At 41.0% G+C, this 20,552-nt stretch overlaps 2 protein-coding genes across 2 annotated transcripts; one reads left to right on the top strand and one right to left on the bottom strand.

The window, feature by feature from the left end:
• Nucleotides 1–1,872: 1,872 nt before the first annotated feature.
• On the bottom strand, nucleotides 1,873–8,668 carry ivd (isovaleryl-CoA dehydrogenase). The gene is made up of 12 exons (XM_079286254.1): nucleotides 8,425–8,668; nucleotides 7,577–7,666; nucleotides 7,344–7,395; nucleotides 7,070–7,239; nucleotides 6,887–6,980; nucleotides 5,816–5,946; nucleotides 5,542–5,638; nucleotides 5,284–5,377; nucleotides 4,174–4,255; nucleotides 3,945–4,049; nucleotides 3,263–3,335; nucleotides 1,873–2,674 (listed from the first exon to the last, which is right to left on the bottom strand). Exons 1-12 carry the CDS (start codon nucleotides 8,554–8,556, stop codon nucleotides 2,541–2,543), a joined length of 1,254 nt encoding a protein of 417 aa, XP_079142380.1. The 5' UTR covers nucleotides 8,557–8,668; the 3' UTR covers nucleotides 1,873–2,540.
• Nucleotides 8,669–10,681: 2,013 nt separating this feature from the next.
• Nucleotides 10,682–19,918, top strand: itpka (inositol-trisphosphate 3-kinase A). Its single transcript, XM_079286952.1, has 7 exons — nucleotides 10,682–11,285; nucleotides 15,806–15,902; nucleotides 16,180–16,393; nucleotides 17,367–17,571; nucleotides 17,963–18,064; nucleotides 18,545–18,616; nucleotides 18,949–19,918. Exons 1-7 carry the CDS (start codon nucleotides 10,869–10,871, stop codon nucleotides 19,225–19,227), a joined length of 1,386 nt encoding a protein of 461 aa, XP_079143078.1. The 5' UTR covers nucleotides 10,682–10,868; the 3' UTR covers nucleotides 19,228–19,918.
• Nucleotides 19,919–20,552: the final 634 nt, after the last annotated feature.

Genomic DNA, 20,552 nt, shown 5'->3' with positions numbered 1-20,552 from the left:
GTGCTGAGCGTTTCAGCGGAGCTCCCTGCAAACTACGGCTCACTTCAGCGTGTTTTTACATAACAGCATCATCCGCTTTTTTTTTTTTATGTTGACGCATCATGTAGCGAAAACATGGAGTTTCTTAAAGGGCCACGGACGCGCCGTCCACATGTCACCGTCCCCGGCGGCAGCAGCAGCAGTAGCCCCGCTGTGGCTGACAGATGGTTCTCACCTAGTTAATGTCTTTAAGCCCTGTTCTTTTGACACTTGTATTAACCCTCGCAGCGGTGACTGGGAGGGTTTGCTGGGCTCTCAATGAAGGATCCGAGGTTTGTCAGCTCTGGCTCATCAGCAAACCCTGCTCTGACATGTGACTGCGTGGAGCCTCCTGGAGCTCTCGTGTGGAGGAGTTTGTTTTGTCTTAAGTCACTTTTTTTTCTTTTTTTTTTTTACAGAGGTATATCATGGAACCTGGGATTGTGACATTATGAGCTTGTTTTGTACAGATACTGGTCCACACATTTTGGATGTCATGGTTGAACTTTGTTGTTCGAGTTTCCCTTCATTTCACTGCAGCTTATTTCACTGAACTAAAATAATGCAACATAAGTAGACGGGACACATTTAAAACCCACACTAATCTCAGACAGCTGCTGATGTGTGTGTGCATACAAGAACATTTAGTCCGCAAACTACTGCGATTTCAAAGTGCCCTCCTGCTGGCTACAACGAATACTTTCAACTTATATTCATTATCCTGGTGCCACTCTCTGATAATTCACATTTTTAAAAGTGGAAATTATTTGTTGTTAATTAATTATTTGAATCCACCTTATAGATCAGCTATGAGCTACTGAACAACTTTGGGGTTACCAGGTTGTGCGGACTTTTCGTCCTGTGTTTACTCCTTCTATTTGGTAATAGATGTGTCAAATACATTCATAAATGCATATGGGGTTCTCACGTTATAACAAGACATTGGGTTTGCATTTACAAGTTGCAAAATGTTAAATAAAATTGATACAGTCCAAGTAAGTACATAATTATATATATATATATATATATATAATATGCATGCATGATGACGGTGCATCTGTGGGCCACAGATGCACCGTCATCTCTGAGGTAAACCATCATCCTTCATCTCGTCATGGAGCTTTTGAAAGGAGAATGAGCCACCAATACACACTCCAGGACACAAGTAGAAATAGTTTGATTGTCTTTGAGATCATCGGCGGTCTTCAGAAGTGTAAACGGATAAATTTGGTATTTCGCTTGAGGTCGGTTTCAGAAGGAGGAGATGAAAATGTTTGTTAATCATTTATTACATTTCAGATTATTGTTGACAGCATTGCTGCCTTTAAACAGCCCCTTCATCACAACTACTTGATTGCATTTTGCACTTTTGATCATTTTTAGTCAGTTCATGTGCTCTTGCATTAACTGTGTACTAACTTGCTGATTGTTTCAGTTCAGCAAACATGAAACCACAACATAAAACCACAATATATACAATAGAAATATTGTACTTTGATTTTAAAATATCACCTGATAGCTACTAGTTGGTTGCTTTGCAGATTACAATTTTACTGCAACAAGTGATCAGATTAAAATATGATGTATTGCTTCAGATAATAGGAGTAGTTAAGCTAGTTTCTTACCAACATCTCATTCCAGTTCAGTGTGTTGGAGAGGCCGTTGACTTGTTTCCTGTGAATGGAAAATCCACCCTGAGACATGTATTATTCAAATGCAGTGGGATAGCTCAGTCATTGTCTGAACGCCCGTCTTCCCTTTGGCTTCTCTGGAAACAAGGAGCTCAGTGTTCACACGACACAGAAACATGTATGTTGTATTTACAATGTTTTCCTCAACTAACACAAACTCAAGTCCAGTAATAAAACGTTTATTCTATTCATGCCAGACAACAGTACATTTTCACACCATCTACATTTAGTCCTTAGGAGAAGAGAAGACAAACAAATCATCAGGAGTGCGTCTCCAGTTGGACTGTACAGCCAGTACACAACAGTAGGAACCGTTTGCTCCTAAAAACAAACAAACGGCTTTCTAATGCTAATTCTCTACAACAGAATACTCAGATGTATTATTCCCACTTATTGATCAGAAATGGTTTTCAGTGAAATCATGAAAGGGAAGTAATAAAGCTCATGATACTTTCTTTAAATCAACTAGTGATATTCACAAGTAAGGTTAGAGAAACTCAATGATTTATAATAATTGTACATTATTCACAATTCGTTCTTATAACCCTTGAAACGCCGACATTGAAGGCGAAACAGCCGCAGAAGTTTCCAGAGGCCTAAATAAACTAAAACACAATGAACAACCCATTCATGAGTTTCAATTCTTAAAAATAATAATTGTATCGCTTTATTGGCATTTCGGTGGTTATCAAGTCAATGCAACTCACATTAAAATTAACCAAATATGAAACGAATCATTCAGTATACGTAAGGCCCTGGGAATGAGCAACTGCGTTCATCCACGGCAAACCGCTCGTACAGTCTTTAGCGATCCCCATTTCTCAGTTGGGATTATTTGTACATGGCGTTGAAGGCTCGTCCAATAATGAGCCGGCGAATTTCACTTGTGCCGGCGCCGATTTCATACAGCTTTGCGTCACGCAAGTATCGCCCCATGGGGTAGTCGTTGATGTAGCCATTCCCACCTGTTCACGAGAGGAACATCATTTAAAGTTAGTGTGCAGGAACGGAGCGGGCTGCTTCAGAGCGCACACACTGCAGACATTAAACGCACACTAAATGAGTCCCTGAGCCCGGAACGCCGTTGTCAGCGGCGACTCATATAACTTGTGTTGCATGGCGTGATAACGCCACCAATGTGTATTTTATACATGAAGTACAATTAACTAATCATACTTTATCAAAAGCCTAATATACTGAGGTTAACTCCCTCCACGTTCACACAGTGGAGTAAAGCTCTACTCTCCTTTCATCCCTTCATACTAGTCAGCATGCTATTTATCAACCAAATTAGCAGCACCTGTAGTCGTGCGTCAAGCTTCTAAATGACGTTAACGTCAAACCACCTTCACACCATCAATAAGGCTGCGTCCAGAATCAGAGTGACCCATTGAGGAGGTCCATAAACATGAAGTCCTCCTCAGAATCTAATCTCTATGCTGCATCAGCTGCAAGTTTTGTCCATAAAGATTCTCCTGACTGAAATAAATCCCCAGTGGAAAGTGCAGCATAGATTTTAAAGATCGTTCACTTTTCAGTTTCTTGCCACTTACCCAAACACTGAATGCCATCCAAGGCGACCTGGGTGGCGTTCTCCGCACAATAGAGGATCACTCCAGCACAGTCCTGCAGAGACAACGCAAGTCAACACGGACACCGTGCAGCGCAGCGGTGGTGGGAAATTACCTTTAACGGCACAATTTAGGAACAAGTCGAATAAGATGCAGACAGTCTCAAATAAAGAGATCTTTCATTCTTCATCGGGTTCCATCACACCAAGTCAGAGGCGTTTTTAAACACACTTTATACAACTTAGAATCAATTAAACTATATTACATAATATTTTACCACAATATGAAAAATCAACCACATATGTAACCACCATCTGACACAACATTTCACTGATCACCAAAACTCTTCTGAGTCTACATGTTGGCATTTCAAGATGTACGGTATAGTAAATCTATTTTGATCATTTCAAAAATATATATTTTACTGTAAATCAAAGATGAAATTACATTAAAAAAAAAAAAAAGAAAAAAAAAAAAAAATTAAAAAAAAAGAAATATATATATATATATATATCTCATTGACAGAAGTTGTAAAAGAAGATAAATTCATCAATAAAGGCCCTGTATATTCTTTTATTTTTTAGCTTAAGTGTTATTTTTGTGGCTACATTTTAAATACTCTAACAGCAGGGTGCTCCGGGAGTCGATGGTGAAATCCTCTCACCATTGCACTCAAGTGTCCTTTGTCACAAGCGCGGGCGACGTTGTACAGATACTGCCTACAGCAGCTCAGCCTGGTGTACATGTCCGCCATCTTGCCTTGCATTAGCTGCAGATTAACATAAAGAAGTATGTTAACTTCATATTACAATTTTAAATTCCACAGCTACAAGCGTCCCACGGTGACTTTTAAGAACTACTTCCTTGCATAAAGTGAAGGCTGAAGGACAAACCTGAAAGTGCCCGATCTTCTGTCCGAAAGCTTCTCTCAGGTGCAGGTAGGGGACCGCAGAGTCCAAAACAGCCTGCATGATGCTGAGAAGTGATGATGCGTGTCAAGGACAATTCAAACAAGTCTCATACTGTACAATCAAATACATGACTAATCAGGCCGAGCGTAGTTTGTTGTGATTATATCACAGCCCGACAAGGAGCGCAGCGAGTTATTGCTTTTATAAAAACGGTCATCGTGCATGTAGAAATTAAACATTTCCAATTTTTTTATCAATAAATATTAATGTTCAGAATAAAATGGGCCCTCCTGGGCTGACTGCCTGCACATAGCAGGATGTTACTATGAAACGTAACAAGAAGATCTCACAGAACAGAAATTGCAAGATAAAAAAATAAAAATAAAATAATAATTTTGATCTTAATCGTGTTTCTTCGGGAGTTTTCCTGACTTGCTGCAGAGTTGCTCAGTCTCTTAATGTCAGCAGTGTGAGTTTGTTCAGCAACCACGTTGCTGGTTGTTGTGAACGAATACAATCTGTCACACACTACAAGTATTTAGACGTTGTGCTCAAACAAAAGCTCAAAGGGGACCCGATGACCTCATGAGCACCAAGACAGAATATAGAATGTACCTTTTAGAGATTCTTTAATGTCACACAACAAAACGCTCCAAATGTTTTACTGTGCGCTTATTTGAAGTGTTTTATCATTTGCTGGTTTGGTAACGCTACTCGGACAAAGAAAAAGACGAAGACACATTGTTACAAACTGCTGCGGATTATGTTATATATCATGGATCACATCTACAGAGGCTATATCGTGGGTGACCAGAGGCACCCTCTTGCTTCATTTCAATCGTTACCATCTGGGGAATGTTAATGCCCCTTCTATTCACCAAAAGAATGGCATTTTAAAACTGGTAATGCACCTTAAGCTTCGTTGATACTCACACTTGGCCCCGTAGAGCGAGCTAGAGTTGTTAAATGTGTAACAAATACAGTAGAGAACACAAAGGTGACCCCCTCTTATTACATTTCATGTATTATTTTCATTGTGCTGCATGTAATAATGATCAGTTTCATTCAAGCTTATGTCTGATATGAACTTACCCGATCGGTCCTGACGCAAGCACCAGCCTCTCCAGATCCAAGCCGCTCATCATCACATAAACACCTTTGTTCAGCGGACCGAGGATGTTCTCCTCTACAACAAACAAGCAAAAACATTCCAAACTAAAGAAATTAAAAGCCTACAAGAATACTTTTGAAGAATCACACACAAAGAAATTAGCCAAAACTAAATAAACAATCCATTCTCCTGTTTTTACACAAGGGAACATTTGGCAGCATCTGCACTCTAACACACACCTGGGATTTTGCAGTCTTCAAAGACCAGCTCGCAGGTGTTTGAGCCCCTCATGCCGAGCTTCTCAAGCTTCTGTGCAGTAGAGAATCCAGGCATTCCCTACAAAATACATAAGAGAACACGCTTTTCATTTCTGTGATTCATGTCCGTTTGCATAATCTTGTATCATATTCACTCGACAGAATGAAGCCGGACATTTCCCAGAACAGACCCACCGCGTCACCTGAACCACAAGGAAATCCAAAGAGGGAAGAATACGTCTTCACTTAAATTTACCTTTTCAACGATGAAAGCGGTGATGCCTTTTTGATGGGCGCCAGGATCCGTCTTTGCATAAACAATAAGGACATCGGCATCCGGGCCATTTGTGATCCAGAACTTGCCGCCATTCAGAACATAGTAGTCGCCTGCAGAAAAATACAAAGTCAAAACAAAATTATTTATTATTTTAATATAGATATACACACACATATATGTATTATATATGCATAATCAGCTAAAAACTAGAACTCATCTATGCCCCCCGTTACAGCTGTGTTTTAAAATGCGTGACTGTGTATTTGTGTGAGTGTGAGTGCTCTGTCTTTTGAGGATCTTTGTTGTTAATTTAGGTGCCTTTCTCCTACTGGCTGGATTTGTTTGGCCTGGGTTGTGTCTGCTGCTCCATCCACCTGCATCCTCTGGCATTTTAACAATGTTTGGGTTTCGCAGTCTGGTGACATCAGCCGCATTCCGTCCTCAGCCTCCAAAGCCATTTGCTTAACGTTTGAAGTCACGGTTTGTGGCTTTGAGGAGGACGACGGACACAAAACGGAGGACTTGCCTTTCCTTATTAATGCTTATTTTGTTCTGCATAATTTTAAATCAATTTTAAATAAGTTTCTTTTTTTAATTCTTTCCACGGAATTTGTCTGTTTGAGTCAATAGAGGAAGATCTTAAGTATCAAACACAACCTTTCATTGTTAAAGACGAGATTACTCTGGTGTATGTTTTTTTAACGAAGCAAACAATCTACTTCCCGTTTACACACGCCCGCATGTCTAGTGTATGTGAATAGTCATTCGTTTTCAGGTCTTTTTCCTGTTATATGCTGAAATGCCCGTGTGGACGGAGATTGTTTTTATTTTTAAAAAGGTAAAGGTATTAGTGTGGATGTAAATAAAATAAGTAAGATAAGGCGTCAGGTGTTGCAGAAGGGACAGAAATAAATGCAGTAAACAGGGAATAAAATCAAGAAATAAACTGGAAGTATATAAACTACAAATATGAACAGAAGTAAAGACAATTGGAGAGATGCAGAAAAAGCACAATATAGATGAACTTCAGTAACACAGAGTGGGTCCTACCTTGCTTCTGGGCTTTGAGTTTCATGGACACGACATCAGAGCCAGCATTGGGCTCACTCATGGCCAGGGCTCCGACATGCTCTCCGGTCATCAACTGGCAACAGAGGAGACTGTGATGAGAATGAATCCACCGGAGTTTGCAGTGTTTTATAAATGTTAAACGTGCGCTGCATCAGTCCCGACCTTTGGCATGTACTTCTCCTTCTGCTTCTCGTTACCGTGGCGTACCATCTGGTTGACACAGAGGTTAGAGTGGGCGCCGTAACTGAGAGCAATGGCTGCCGACACTCGCGACATTTCCTCCATCACAATGACATGATCGAGGAAGCCCAATCCTGTGCCCCCATACTCTTCTAAATAGAGATGTGTGCATGTCATTTTAAAAACACTACAATAAAGAGAAGAGTCGTTTCCTGCAGGTAGCTGAAGAGCAAACTACTTCCTCCAGCTATCTTACCCGGAGCAGTGATCCCAAGGAGTCCCATCTCACCCATGTCTTTCCAAAACTCCTGTTGGAAAGACATCGCAAGAAGTCACCACGGCAGGAATATTTCTCAATTCATACATGGAAACACAGAACTCCCATGTGAGATACAGAACAGCAGGTGTGTAGCTCATATACATGATACTTCCACTTTCTGAACTATTCAACTCAAATCAGGAAACTACAGGTGTGGTGCAACAACTTACCCGCATTCCTGGAAATTCATTCGTCTTGTCAATCTCATCAGCGCAAGGCGCAAGCTTTTCTGCACAGAACTTACGAACCGTCTGCCGGAGCTGTGCAAAAAACACGAACAATAGACTTTGAAATAACTCATTCGTATACGTGATGTTTTTATTAGAAGCACTGATAAATAAACATGCAGACGTGAAGTTCTCATGTTCCTCAAGATATTGACTCACTAGATCTGTAGCAAGTGTGTCGTTTGAGTTACAGGTGAAATTATTTTAAATGAAACGTCATAACCCAGGACTGGAGGACAGACACATTCATCCAATCAAATGCTTCACATGGACCCCACCCCCTGCCCTCCTCCCAGCCATTGTCCTGGTGCACAGTGTACCTGACCTACTGTCCCTTTACGTCGAGTTGATACATCTTGACTGGAACAATAGTTTCAACAAGTCTTTCACCTCCTAACTTTCCGTTAGAATGACTTAGCAGGTAGCGTTATAGCTAGCAGGGCTAATTGTGGTCAAATATAACTGGTGGGGCTTAAAACGCTGCTCTTTGAGGGGGTTTAAGTGTCATTTGCTTTAGTTATTAAATAAGCGTAAACTAAATGAATCTACATTAACATTATGTGGTGGTCTAGTCTGTTTGCTAGGTGGTTAGCTTAGCCAGGTCGGCTAATACTCCAAGGTCTCCTTAACTGCGACTGTTAGCTAACGTTATGTCACGTGCACAGCGGGCGTAAATAACCTTCTTTTGTCCGTCAAACTTATTAAACCAAAACTTACTTAAATCACACTAGGAGTGTTGTTTTCTTACCACCAGCTCTTTATCTGTGCTGATAACTGAACTTTGTGCTGACCTGTATCTGGTCGTCGGTGAGTCCGTTCACCACGTCGTCCACCGGGATGGAAGAACTGGCGCATCCTCTCCTCGACACCGCTGGGATGGACAACCTGCAGCCGAGGCGGAGAGCGTTTCTGACGGCAAACATTGTGTTGCTTTCAGACGGACTGTTGAGGAGGAAAATAAACCAAAAGTTGACACGCTTTCACACAGACATACGAGTCAGCAGAGACAGAGTAAGAGGTCTCACTCTTTTCACTTTTCACATGTACCACAGATTTACTTCTTTTCGTTCTTGTTTACGCTTGCAAACCAGTTTATTGGCGCATTACCGCCACCTACTGGACTGGGGTGTAGATTAAATAAAAGCAAATTAGCAATTAGGTTTAGCTGTTCAGCGTTTGCTGCAAATAACAATTAGCAAATTCATAAATTCCCATTGACAATAGCAGACATATTAAAGGTACAAGAATAAAAACATTAATATAAGTCTATGCGAGCCTGTAAAGGTAGATATGTATTGTAATTAATGAGGTATTATATATAATGAGTAATGTCAATAATGGATGCCACTTTGTGCAAATAAAGTAACCTTCCATTTGTGCCATTAAGCAAAAATGTTCACAGCAAAAACAAGAATTTTACTTTAATAGGCAATGCTGCCCTGGAGGCCTCAAACCCACAGGGCCCCAAAATACACAATGCTCTCTTTACAGGTTTGTGCTCATTTTTAAAAAAAAAAGCGTAGTTTCGTTTCTGAAATAGTTGTAAGGCTGGGGCCAGGAAGTATTACAGCACAGCAAAGCATTGCAAAATTGAAAAAGAGAAGGCAGCTGGAATGCTTTCTAACAACGAGTAACATTCATTGATAAGGTCACCACACCCCTCCTTCATGGTTCCATCACAAACAATGAAACAATTTATAGCTAACATTTGTAATTATTGTTTTTCACTGTGTCCAGAAAGCCCCTGCTATGCAGTTACCCCAAGAAAGCCACGAACATGATGCAAACATATACCGCCACCGTTTTTTGCTACTACTTTTTTTGTATACCAAAAATGCACAGTGAATTGACACTTAAGTTTGGACAAAAACAAAAAGAACTAGAATATTGCTCCCCATATTTGTATAAAAAAAAGCCCCAATTGCCTACATACACGTTAACAAACCAACATTTTCTCAGGAGGTATACACAAACCAAGCTGAGCCAATACCACAAAGTCCAGACTTCATATTACCAGCATGGTTCATTTGATCCCAGATGAGCCAACGATTTGTCACAACCCAGCTCAAGGCTTCACTAAGGAGGGGAGACCACATAGTTGCAACTAAAAATAAGTTAACGCAACTAAAATGTAATGAAGAGAGCGAGAGAGAGAGAGAGAGAGAGAGAGAGAGAGAGAGAGAGAGAGAGAGAGAGAGAGAGAGAGAGCGCGAGCTGAATCTCCCTGATGAGCCGACTGCACCCACAAACCACAACAAGTTCACAAATGCATACCCCTAGCTGGTATATAAGAAAATACAAGCCGCCCAAAATGCAACAAAGGAGATCAAATAAAAACCAGTCAATCAAAGGCACAAGACAACAGCGGAGTTTTAAATGTTAAATGTGTTGTTTTTGTCACAACCCGCCCTCTAGTGGTTATTTAGGGGGCAACAGCACTTAACTGATTGAGTTATTATCAGTTCAGTTCAAAGTAACTCACATCAACATCCAAACTCTCAAAGCTAATTTTAAATATTTAAAAAAATCCTCATAATCGTAATAATGAACTGCTTGTATCCAAATACGGTATTTTATTTTCAAATCTACACATCTGCACTGAGTTTATTAGAAATATACATAGACTGGAAATAAAGCCCCCCACCTCCCCATTAAATGACACCATTAGTGTTTAAGTAAACCACACTTTGAAACTTTTGATCGTCGGTTTATGTGGGCGTGAGTGTCTTTCGGTAGAAACATGTGGTAGATGCATCTAAAAAACAAGATTGTTATCTTGTGAAGCTGATTTAGATTTAAATCTACAGTTCCCCTTCAGTCATGTCAGGTTAGTGTCGTAGATCAGCGCGGGACAGAGTAGTCTGTTACTACAAAACTGAACCTGTCAGCTGGTTTAATTTTTCAGTCAGGAAGCGAGAAAGGCGGAAGATAATAAGCTTTGCACAGTTGTGTGGGTGCGCCGGCGCGCGCGTGTACGCCGCGTAGAAGCGCGAGCCACGCCACCACCAGAGAGGGGTTCCCCTTTCCAACAGTGCGCACAGAGGAGAGAGGCTAACGGAGGCTTTTTAATGTGTGAGAACCCGGACAACAAACAACGAGGGAGTCCCGCTGCGGATCATTTGAACACCTGAACTCAAAGTAAACTTTCTGAAAGTAAAATTACCAGATTTGAAGGTTAAAGTCAATCGCCTTTGCGACTCTCCTCGTGCGCACTCGCGACGGATTTAAGTCTTCAATGCCCAAAGAGTGCAGGAGAAAGAGCTCCAAGGACTTCGGGCTTTCTGGGACTGGAATCAATGAGGGCTCGCGTTTAGAGCGAAGAACAGCCGAGAAGGCATCTCACACGTGCGATGATCTCGTTGAGAAAGCCGCTCAAATCGCCGCGTCGTCCGTAACCGGAGCGCCGACTGTGATGGATGCGCCCCGGGTACCGCAGGTCACCATCACCCCGGAGAGTGGCGGCTCCTCACGGGAGATGCAGAAAGAGGACTGGGATGATGCGGTGGACGGCACCCTGCGCAGGAAACTGTCCAACTCCTCCATCTCCTCCACGGGGTCCTCTGCTGTGGAGTCCGAGGATGACTTACTCAGCGACAACGAGAGCAAAAGCAAAGGCATCATCACTTTGGAGCAGCTGGTGGACACCGGAGAGGTGAGTGAACTGCAAAGAGATAACGATGAAGACTTTAACAGGGCCATTGAAGTGGCTCCGTCGTTTGAGTTGTCACTGGCATGGTTCACCAGCAAATCATGTCACTTATGTCCCAGTTACAGTTTGTCAAATAACTCAATACAATCGGTTGTCTTCTTGTATAAATCACTGTTATAACTATTAAACTAGGCAAATGTCTTTCTAGATGGAGCATCCTGGGAAAAGTTCAAGTTCTTTATTGTCATATTCACAACAATAACAGTGAAGCATGTACACATACAAATATGTATACAAAAGAAAATCACACAATTACAAATGAGAATCTGAGACATAAAATAGCATAGAAGTAAAAAATAAAGACTTTAATATTATGTATAAAAAAATATAGATATATATTTTGTTTTTGTGGTTGCGAGGTGTACTAATTACATATGAATAAAGTGTAATGTTAACAGGTTGTTTGGTAAATGTAGTAAATGTACATAATGATGAGAATAATAATGAGAATCAGTCCCCTGATGCTGCAGGACTGGATGTTTACTGACAAATTCATTTCAAATTGCCATCTTTGACCTTGTGTGTGTATATCTTCTTTAATCTGCATCCCCTATCATAACCAAGTTACAGTACAGAGCTGATGTTTTGAAAACAAGAAACAGTGAAGCAGCACAACAGCTAATACACAGCAACCAGCAATACTTCCTCAGAGGACCACTGATCTCTGACTGCAGACAGGAGCCAAATGTAGATAGTATTTATTCACAGTCCCCCCCCCCCCCCCCATAATCATGCCTGTTGTATAAGTGAGTTCTGAAACATAACTTTTTCTGTGTAAAATTAGTCACTTCTACATTTCACAAGTTATTTTTACATTTGTCCTGCACTTGTTGTTTCCAGATCTGTGAAATGTCAGTTGTCAGATGTATCGGTCAAAGTCCGATAGTGATTTCCTCTTGTTGCTAAAGATCATGTGAAAAGAAAGATTAAACATCCTTGAGATCCCTGCTTTTTTTTCCCCGACTGTCCCAATTGAAATCCCATTATCCCTCCTTCTGTTTCATGGCTCATCAGAGCCTTTCACACACACCTCAATGATCCCAGGCGCTGTATGAACTCAAACCAACGTAGAGAAGCTGCGCAAAGCTTTGCTGTGTGGCAAAACAACCCATATTGTTCACTGCAAATAACCTTAAAGGCCATGTGGTACAATTTAATTGATGACAGAAACACAGCTTCATGTCATTTCTTAGTATTCTTGATGGTATTTGTTCAATAATAAGTGGATAACTCATTGCACATATTATGTGCCAAAAGAAGAATAGAAATGCATCTGACTCATTAAATGTCAGCTCATGCTGTGGAACTGTAACTCCTGACCTTTATCACTGTGCGGCCCTCCTTCAGCACACAGGCTGGTGTTGAAGGATCGCCCTTTGCTTCATTAGACGCTGAGGGTGGAAATCTGTTTGACATTCTTGGCTGATAAAGCTTTTACCTGTGGCTAACGAGTCTCAGTCTTATTGAACATGCTTGCGTGTGCATGCAAATAGAGCAGTTTTATACATTTCAGAAGCACAAAGTCTGATATTCTACATTTAGATTTGAACAGAACAATACTTCTTTTAGCCGCTTCTACTTGATAGTCATCTCAACCACAGAATCTGCTTTTTCTCCACACTGTCACCATGTTAGACTCAGGCTCAGACTTTCATTGTGTGTGTGTGTGTGTGTGTGTTTTTTATGGTGCCACTGCTTCTCTTTGCCTTCTCCATACAAGGTCTGTAGCTGTCACTTTATTTTAAACAGACTGAATACACATTGCCTGTTAAGCCTCTGTGTTTGTGTGCATGTATGACAGAGAGAGACATTGATCCATCAAGAGAAGCTCAGTGTGAAGGCTTTCCCAAATACAAGTCCATTCGAGCTCCTTTTGTCTCTTTATGGCATCATAACTTCAAGTGAAAACATGTTGGTCGTGTCACCTCTGAAAATAGCCGCTTTTATGGTTCTGCCCCTTCGGCCCACACATCAGCCCACACATCAGCCCGTGCACACGCAGACACACACACAGAACAGCAAACGCTGACATGTCATTGGGCAATTATGTTTTTCTGTGGTCAGTAGCCCGTTTTAGCCTTGGCCTTTGACATTTATCAAAAAGAACCACGTCAGGAAGTCAAAAACACTTGTGTATCAGTACTTTTGCTGTCACTTGTATAATAGAGATTAAAGTGCAGAGCAAAGTGCTTTTTAATGGACATGCAGCAGAGGAGAGCAAACAGACAAACAGGCTCATCTTTGCAGCAGGAATCATTTGATCGTCCTGCAGTGCATTACCTTCCATTAGCACTTCAAGATGACAATCCGGAAGGCATGCATTACAATAGTTGGCCCACAACAATGGTTGGCTGAGTGAGTCACATCGTCTCACTGTTTGGATATGGATTTTTGGAAACCATGTGAAATTTGCTTTCTGTGTCTGCAGTGTTGCTAATGACTACTCTGACTGTTCAGATCAACATGGTGTTGTGTCGGTTTGTCACACACACACACACACACACACACACGTACACAACAGGCCTGGTGTTACATTGAAAAGGTGTGTCTGTCTGTCTGACAGAGCAGAGTGTTGAAGAAACCATGCAATCGTTAGGCTATTAGAATAGAAGAGCAATAGGTTCCGTTTAATTTGTGGGAGTAAATAACACTTCATAATATTATAAACCTTTGTAATAATTAAGGGTGAAAAGTACTCAAGGTCCATACTTAAGTACGGTTTTATGGTACTTGTACTTTATTTGAATATTTCTATTTTCTGCCACTTTTTGCTTCACTGCATTTCAGGGAAATATTGTACCATTTACTCTCCTACATTTAACTGCTATGGTTATCAGTTACTCTTACAAATAGGATTTTAGATAAATAAACTTATAAAATAAGGTAATACATTTGAAGGATTAAACCAGTGTTTCCCACCCATTTTGGCTTGGCATGCCTGATCAAATACAGTGTGTAGTTGAGGCCCTCTGTAGATGAGTTGTTAGCGGTTCAAGGCCCAAATTATCCAATTATCTAATGACCTAATAAGTGTTTGAATACTTTTGATGCTTTGAACAGTAAGCAAACATGTTATTTTAAGTTCTAACTTGAGTGTGAAACCAGTCGTTTCCAGATGTCATCAGTACAAACTCTTGTTGTTTCTGTCATCAAGGCCGAGCTGGTACAGCTTGGTGTGAATAACATGAAGTTTCAATGTCAGACTGTAAAATATAAATGTTGTCCGTAGAGCTGCAGGGCCGTCATGGTTACATAAAAAAAAAATCAGCTGACATTTTACAGTGACTTGGCTGGCTGCTGCAGAGCTTTGTGTTTCACTAACACAAGTCCCTGTTTCATTTCCTGTTTCAATCAGAACACGCAGAATCATTAAATGACCTCTCCAATGCCATAAGACAGGATCTAACAACATGTACTAGTTTTCCTCTCCGGAGCCTGGGAGTTTGTTCATTGGGTGTATTGTCCTTATAATAATATTTGAGGTGATTGTAGATTTGTAGATTCTAGAAATATAATCCGGTGTTAAAGCGATTTTTATTTGAGATAGGTTCTAGTTTTCCAGGAGGGAATAAAACAGACAGTTCTAAACAAGTGTGAAGAATTACTGTGTCTCTGTGAAATACGCAATCTGTTGCTGTGTGTGTGTGTGTGTGTGTGTGTGTGTGTGTGTGTGTGTGTGTGTGTGTGTGTGTGTGTGTGTGTGTGTGTGTGTGTGTGTGTGTGTGTGTGTGTGTGTGTGTGTGTGTGTGTGTGTGTGTGTGTGTGTGTGTGCATACTGCAAGGGTGGTATGAGAAGAGTCCTTAAACAATTCACGGAAAACTGAACACCTCTGCCGAGACAACATAATCACCCGTCAGTCATCTTTTTTTTTTTGTTCAGGATTGGTGCCTACTTTGATTCGTGTCATATGACACCAAAACAATCTGACTTTGCTAACAAGGGAGTGGGAGTTGAGAGGCCAGCAGCAAGGGCAGTGTCACCCTTGAATATTTGGTGTTAAACCCTCAGATTTATTTTCCCTTAATGAATGGTAATTTGACAAAGTCTTAGATGAAAGATGATGCATGTTTTATTCATTCTGAATCCTACTTGAATATAAATGCAAAACAACCAGGACATGTCTTTAGCTATAAACTGATGTTGGATCGTAGATTATGTGAATCAAAGCCCAGCAACAGCTGGAGATGCTGAATAGAGCTGTTGAGTGCTGATATGAGTTTCCACAGAAATGGCATTTAACTGACCTAGATTGGAGGTTTCACACAGTGGAAAGTCACAAGCCTGGCATCAGATTTACTGGGTAGAATTGCTAATTTTATCAGATTTCTATTCAGAGGGTCGACCAAGATCAGCACTTCCTTCTGTTCTCAAATCACTTATGTGAACAACAGCACACAGATAGACCACAAAACCTTCCAGTGAGTCACTCACCTCTGTTGGTTTTCTCGCACGTCTTCTCCAGAGCAAGGCGTGGTGGAAGTTGAAGACAATCGTCCAGTGGCCCTTCAGTGTTACGCAGAAGAGAAAGCTGAACTGGGTTCAGCTAGCCGGGCATAAAGGTATGACCTGTTCAGATCGTTGAACGTTTCTGGCAGCTCTATCGAATGAGAAAAAAAGGAAAGGTTGGAGGTCAAGCACCATCACCAAACTGACAGGGATTCAAACTCAACTGTTATGGATGTTAGATCTGTTGGTTTCCTTGACCACTATCTCCTTGCAACAGACACAAACATTGAATTCAAAAGTTCCATGTCACTATAAGTTACAGTCGTGTTACTGGACAGTCGAACAAAAGTTTCTTTTTTTTCATTGTCATCGGTCATCCTCCCATCTCAGGTAACTTCAAAGCAGCAGACGAGGGCAACATCCTGAAGAAGTTCTCCGAAAACGAGATGCTGTGTTTCGAGAAGCTGAGGGATGATGCGCTGCTCCTATTTGTGCCCGGTTACCATGGCACTGTGGAAAAAGATGGAGAGTGTTTCCTTCATATGACTGACCTGCTGGTGAACTTTGACCTTCCCAATGTCATGGACTGCAAGATGGGAGTGAGGTAAGGAAGTAAGCTATTAATTAAATAATATAACTTATAATAGATATTTAAGCATTGATTTGTAATTACAACCAATTGTTTTATTTATATTCCTGTAATTGTGTCAAACTGTCTCTTTAGTTAGTTAGAAATGAATGATTTCATATTATTTCCTTGTTTATTTATGTATTTGATATTTAAGTCAACATTGAATGTTCATGTTTTGTTGACGTGCAGCCTGGGGCCAGTACGTGCCACCTCAAGCATTTTCTTTGCTTTACAAGGGAACACCTGTTGTAACTGCAGGCTATATGCTTGGCTTCCTGCCACAGCGGGCGGGGTGCCGCATTGTATCATGTGCACAGGCACAAAACACACACGCACACACACACATGCAGGCATGAATGCATATGAATGTATGCATTCACATGCTTGTGCATTTGTTTGTCTGTATTTCTGAGGCTACACACACACATACACACACACACACACACACGCACACACACACACACACAAGCACATTCAGGGTTCCCTGGAGACTCCCCTTCATCAAAAACAACCACAAAGTTGCAAACCACTATGTTGCACTAACACGCACTCAGACTTTCACACAGCTCAACGCTGCACGCTGGAGTCTACTCTCAGCTTCCCTCTTCAGCACAGAGGAAGTGTAGCTCACAAACCGAAACTGAAATACACATCTGTTTGCACATAACTGTCTGATATCAATACGACAACTGTGCATGTGCTGTTGTACTGCATGAGTGAACACCATTAGAAAGGAGCTGATGTCTCCAGCTTCTAGTGCAGCAAAAGAGTCCCCTGTGATGAAAAAGCTTTTGTAAGTCAACTACTTGCCTCTTAAGGGTGTGACTGCAAGACAAACCCTGAAAGTAAACGTTACTATTTACTTACAAGCGGATAACCCTTTTGTCAGTAGTCTGAAAACATACAGCTCCTGCACCTGAAGGCCTTTTTCCTCCTGCTGTTTCAGGACGTACTTGGAGGAGGAGCTTGTTCGGGCGAGGGAACGACCCAAGCCGAGGGAAGACCTGTACACGAAAATGATGGAGGTGGACAGCGAAGGCCCAACTCCCCAAGAGCATTCCCAACGAGGCGTCACCAAGCCTCGCTACATGCAGTGGAGGGAGACCATGAGCTCCACCAACACCCTGGGCTTCAGGATAGAAGGAATCAAGGTAGAGGGAGTGATATGGTCACCAGTAATTCTATAATACACTTATTCAGTTGAGCAAGGCACTAAAGAACGTGGAATTGGACACGTGAGCAGAATTAAAAAACCACAGAAGCAGAAGCATTGAACAAAAGCAGAGTGAGTATTGGACTTACTTTAATCAGGTGGCCAGAAACGCGACTCCAAATAAATGCTTATGTTGCTTTGTGTCTGCTGGATGTGTTAAAAGGCAACCGTTTGCTAACACATTCCCCATCTCATCTTAATTAATCAGGCGATCTTTTGCTTATAGAGCTCGTTCCTCTGCCCTGAAGTGGCCAAAAGTAATTGATTTGAATTAGACTGTGGAAGGTTTAAAAAGCTGTTTTATGGTGTAAATATTTCCTCTCTTTTAGAAATGTGACGGTACGTGTCGGACTGACTTCAAGAAAACCAGGTCGAAGAAGGACGTCATCCAGGTGTTCAAGGACTTTGTCGGAGGGAACGGTAACATCACAGTACGTGACAGTCAGTTGGCTTCCGCACACATATACTGTACGCTGTGTATTCATGCCTGGAATGACAAACACAAAACATACTTTACTGCGCATCTACGCAAGGCAGTGTCTCGCGGGCATTACCTGAAAGACACCGCCAACAGCTCTCACATCCGTGTTCAGTGTTTGGACAAACATATAATTAGTTTGTATACTCTCTATATACTTTGGGGAAAAAAGGCCGGATGCATTCATCATCAGACGATGAATGCAAACAGCCTTAAAGTGTTTGAACTGCACATAGGAAATACTGAGTGGAATTCATGTTTGTTTGAGTTTTCTATTGGGAGGTTCCCAAATATACACTGCGTCTACACCCTTTGACTTAACAACTGTAGCTTCTATTTTATGGATTCAGATTAAAATACATTTTAAATATAATCATAGGCTTCATGTAATGTTTTTATGATCCGCCTGCCACTGTTTTTTCTTGGAATACAGAAGTCTTACCTGAGCAGACTGACGGAGATCCGACAGGCCCTGAAGACATCACAGTTCTTCAGGCAACACGAGGTGATGACTGATCTAAACATGAGAAAAACTAACGTAAAGCGCATCAACAAAGTGTTCATCTGAACTTCATCTGAAACTCTACTTGAGGGCTCTGAACACCATTTCTCCAAAACATGTTCTCGGATTTTGATGACGTTGTGGAGGGCACTGTTTAGGACGTTAACCAATAACTATTTAAACTCCTTCACTTCCGGCTAAACTGTTTAGAACGCTCTGTTTCTTGCCAACTAGTTTGATTCAATATATGGTCTTATCGTTATCAAATGGTAATGGATGCATGAATGGATGAACAGAAGCAAAAGCTAATATGAAACCATTCCTGTTCGTCGTAGGTCATTGGCAGCTCTCTCCTCTTTATCCACGATCACACCAGCAATGCACAGGTCTGGATCATTGACTTTGGCAAGACCACGGCGTTACCAGAGGGCCAGACTTTAAGCCATGACATTCGCTGGCAGGAAGGCAACCGGGAGGATGGCTACCTGTGGGGGCTGGAAAACCTCATCCACACTCTGGAGTCTGTAAGCAATGAAGTGACAGCCGAAGAAACCTTTTGCTCAGTTGCTGAAGAAACAGATTGTTGCCAAACTATAGAAGCAGATGGTCAGTGACCTTTGACCTGTGGATGGATGAAAGGAAGCCAAACTATTTTTAACACCACAGAGAGACCCTTAGGGAAATTTTATGAATGTTGATGTGCTTTGGGTGATGGATGATCAATGTTAAAAATGTGCAGAAATGATACGAAAAAAAAGCCGAAGAGCAGCTTTAAAAAAAAGCCACTGACAGAAAAGACACAACAGACACTGAACAGAGAAGCAGATGGTTTGTCGCTAGTTACTGAACGATTGAGCAAATGAACTGACACCAATTCAACTTCCTATAAAATGAAGAGAAGTGAAAGTGTAAGGACTCTGCATTTCAGTTTTAGGCACGGGCTTGTTCCATGTGAAGGAAATGCTCATGGAATATGAATGAAAGCAAGGGGAGAGTCCTCAGTCCTCCTTATTACGATCTAACCCTCAGCTCTGACAATACATCTGGAGGTGTAATATTACAGAAGTAATTCAGTGCAGTGTGAAGCTCAAAGACCTCACAGTCATACAACTACAACACAAATATAGTACTGCATACTGTATAATTGTTAGTGTATTATTATTAGTGTCACTGTTTTGACAAACTCTTTCATTGTGTATCAATTTATATTTCTTCCATTGATTTTGTTCCTGTAATCAAACTTGTTAAATGGCACCTTTTGGGGTCTTTTTCAGAGATGTTGTGCAAATGAAATATATGAAAATGTGCGAGAATTAAAATGGGCAAATACTGTTAATTGTTTCACTGTTATTTTCAATAGCAAAACACACTTGTGGTATCTTTATATGTATGTTAGCCAGAGCTAAATTCACTCTTTACAACTGATCAGACTCACACAAATAAGATCAATATATGTTGATTTATTGGGGCACAATTAGGTTAGAGGAAAGGGTAAAAGAGGGTATATTGCATAGAATGCCTTTGTATTTTTGGTTGAGTCATTAACACCCTCACCAACATAACGAATACAGAAAAAAGTGTGAAATAAAACGCACCAGACCACAACAAACACTGTGAGCAAGACAAGGGGGATTTGTTGTCCTTCTCTGTACAATGAATTCCACAGTAATCTATTTATCTAAATGGCACAAATCCCTCACTAAAAATAAGTCTTTGGAAAATAATTTGCGCCTCGGTCACCATTTCAAGTGGACTGTTGAGCAACACAAATAACACTCACTAATATCAGCAGGCCTGAGCATAACAACATACAGAAAGACTATAGAACCCTTATTTATATAAGTGTAACTATTCATTCAACATACTCAAAAATAAACTATCGACATGTTAAGACTCAAAATAAAGAATTGTATAAAGTAAAAGAATAACGTATTGGATA

This window comes from Melanostigma gelatinosum (assembly GCF_949748355.1).
Source record: "Melanostigma gelatinosum genome assembly, chromosome: 16".
Lineage (NCBI taxonomy): Eukaryota > Metazoa > Chordata > Actinopteri > Perciformes > Zoarcidae > Melanostigma > Melanostigma gelatinosum.
Note: the sequence above shows the minus strand (reverse complement) of the source record. Positions and strands in the feature narration are given on the sequence as shown.

Coding starts and splice junctions, on each gene's coding strand:
- ivd (XM_079286254.1), bottom strand. CDS start 8,556: ATGTTTGCCGTCAGAAACGCTCTCCGCCTCGGCTGCAGGTTGTCCATC. Junction 7,396..7,576: donor ATGAATTTCCAGGAATGCGG/GTAAGTTGTTGC, acceptor TCTTTCCAACAG/GAGTTTTGGAAAGACATGGG. Junction 5,947..6,886: donor ACTCAAAGCCCAGAAGCAAG/GTAGGACCCACT, acceptor ATTTTTCTGCAG/GCGACTACTATGTTCTGAAT.
- itpka (XM_079286952.1), top strand. CDS start 10,869: ATGCCCAAAGAGTGCAGGAGAAAGAGCTCCAAGGACTTCGGGCTTTCT. Junction 11,286..15,805: donor AGCTGGTGGACACCGGAGAG/GTGAGTGAACTG, acceptor CGTCTTCTCCAG/AGCAAGGCGTGGTGGAAGTT. Junction 16,394..17,366: donor GACTGCAAGATGGGAGTGAG/GTAAGGAAGTAA, acceptor CTGCTGTTTCAG/GACGTACTTGGAGGAGGAGC.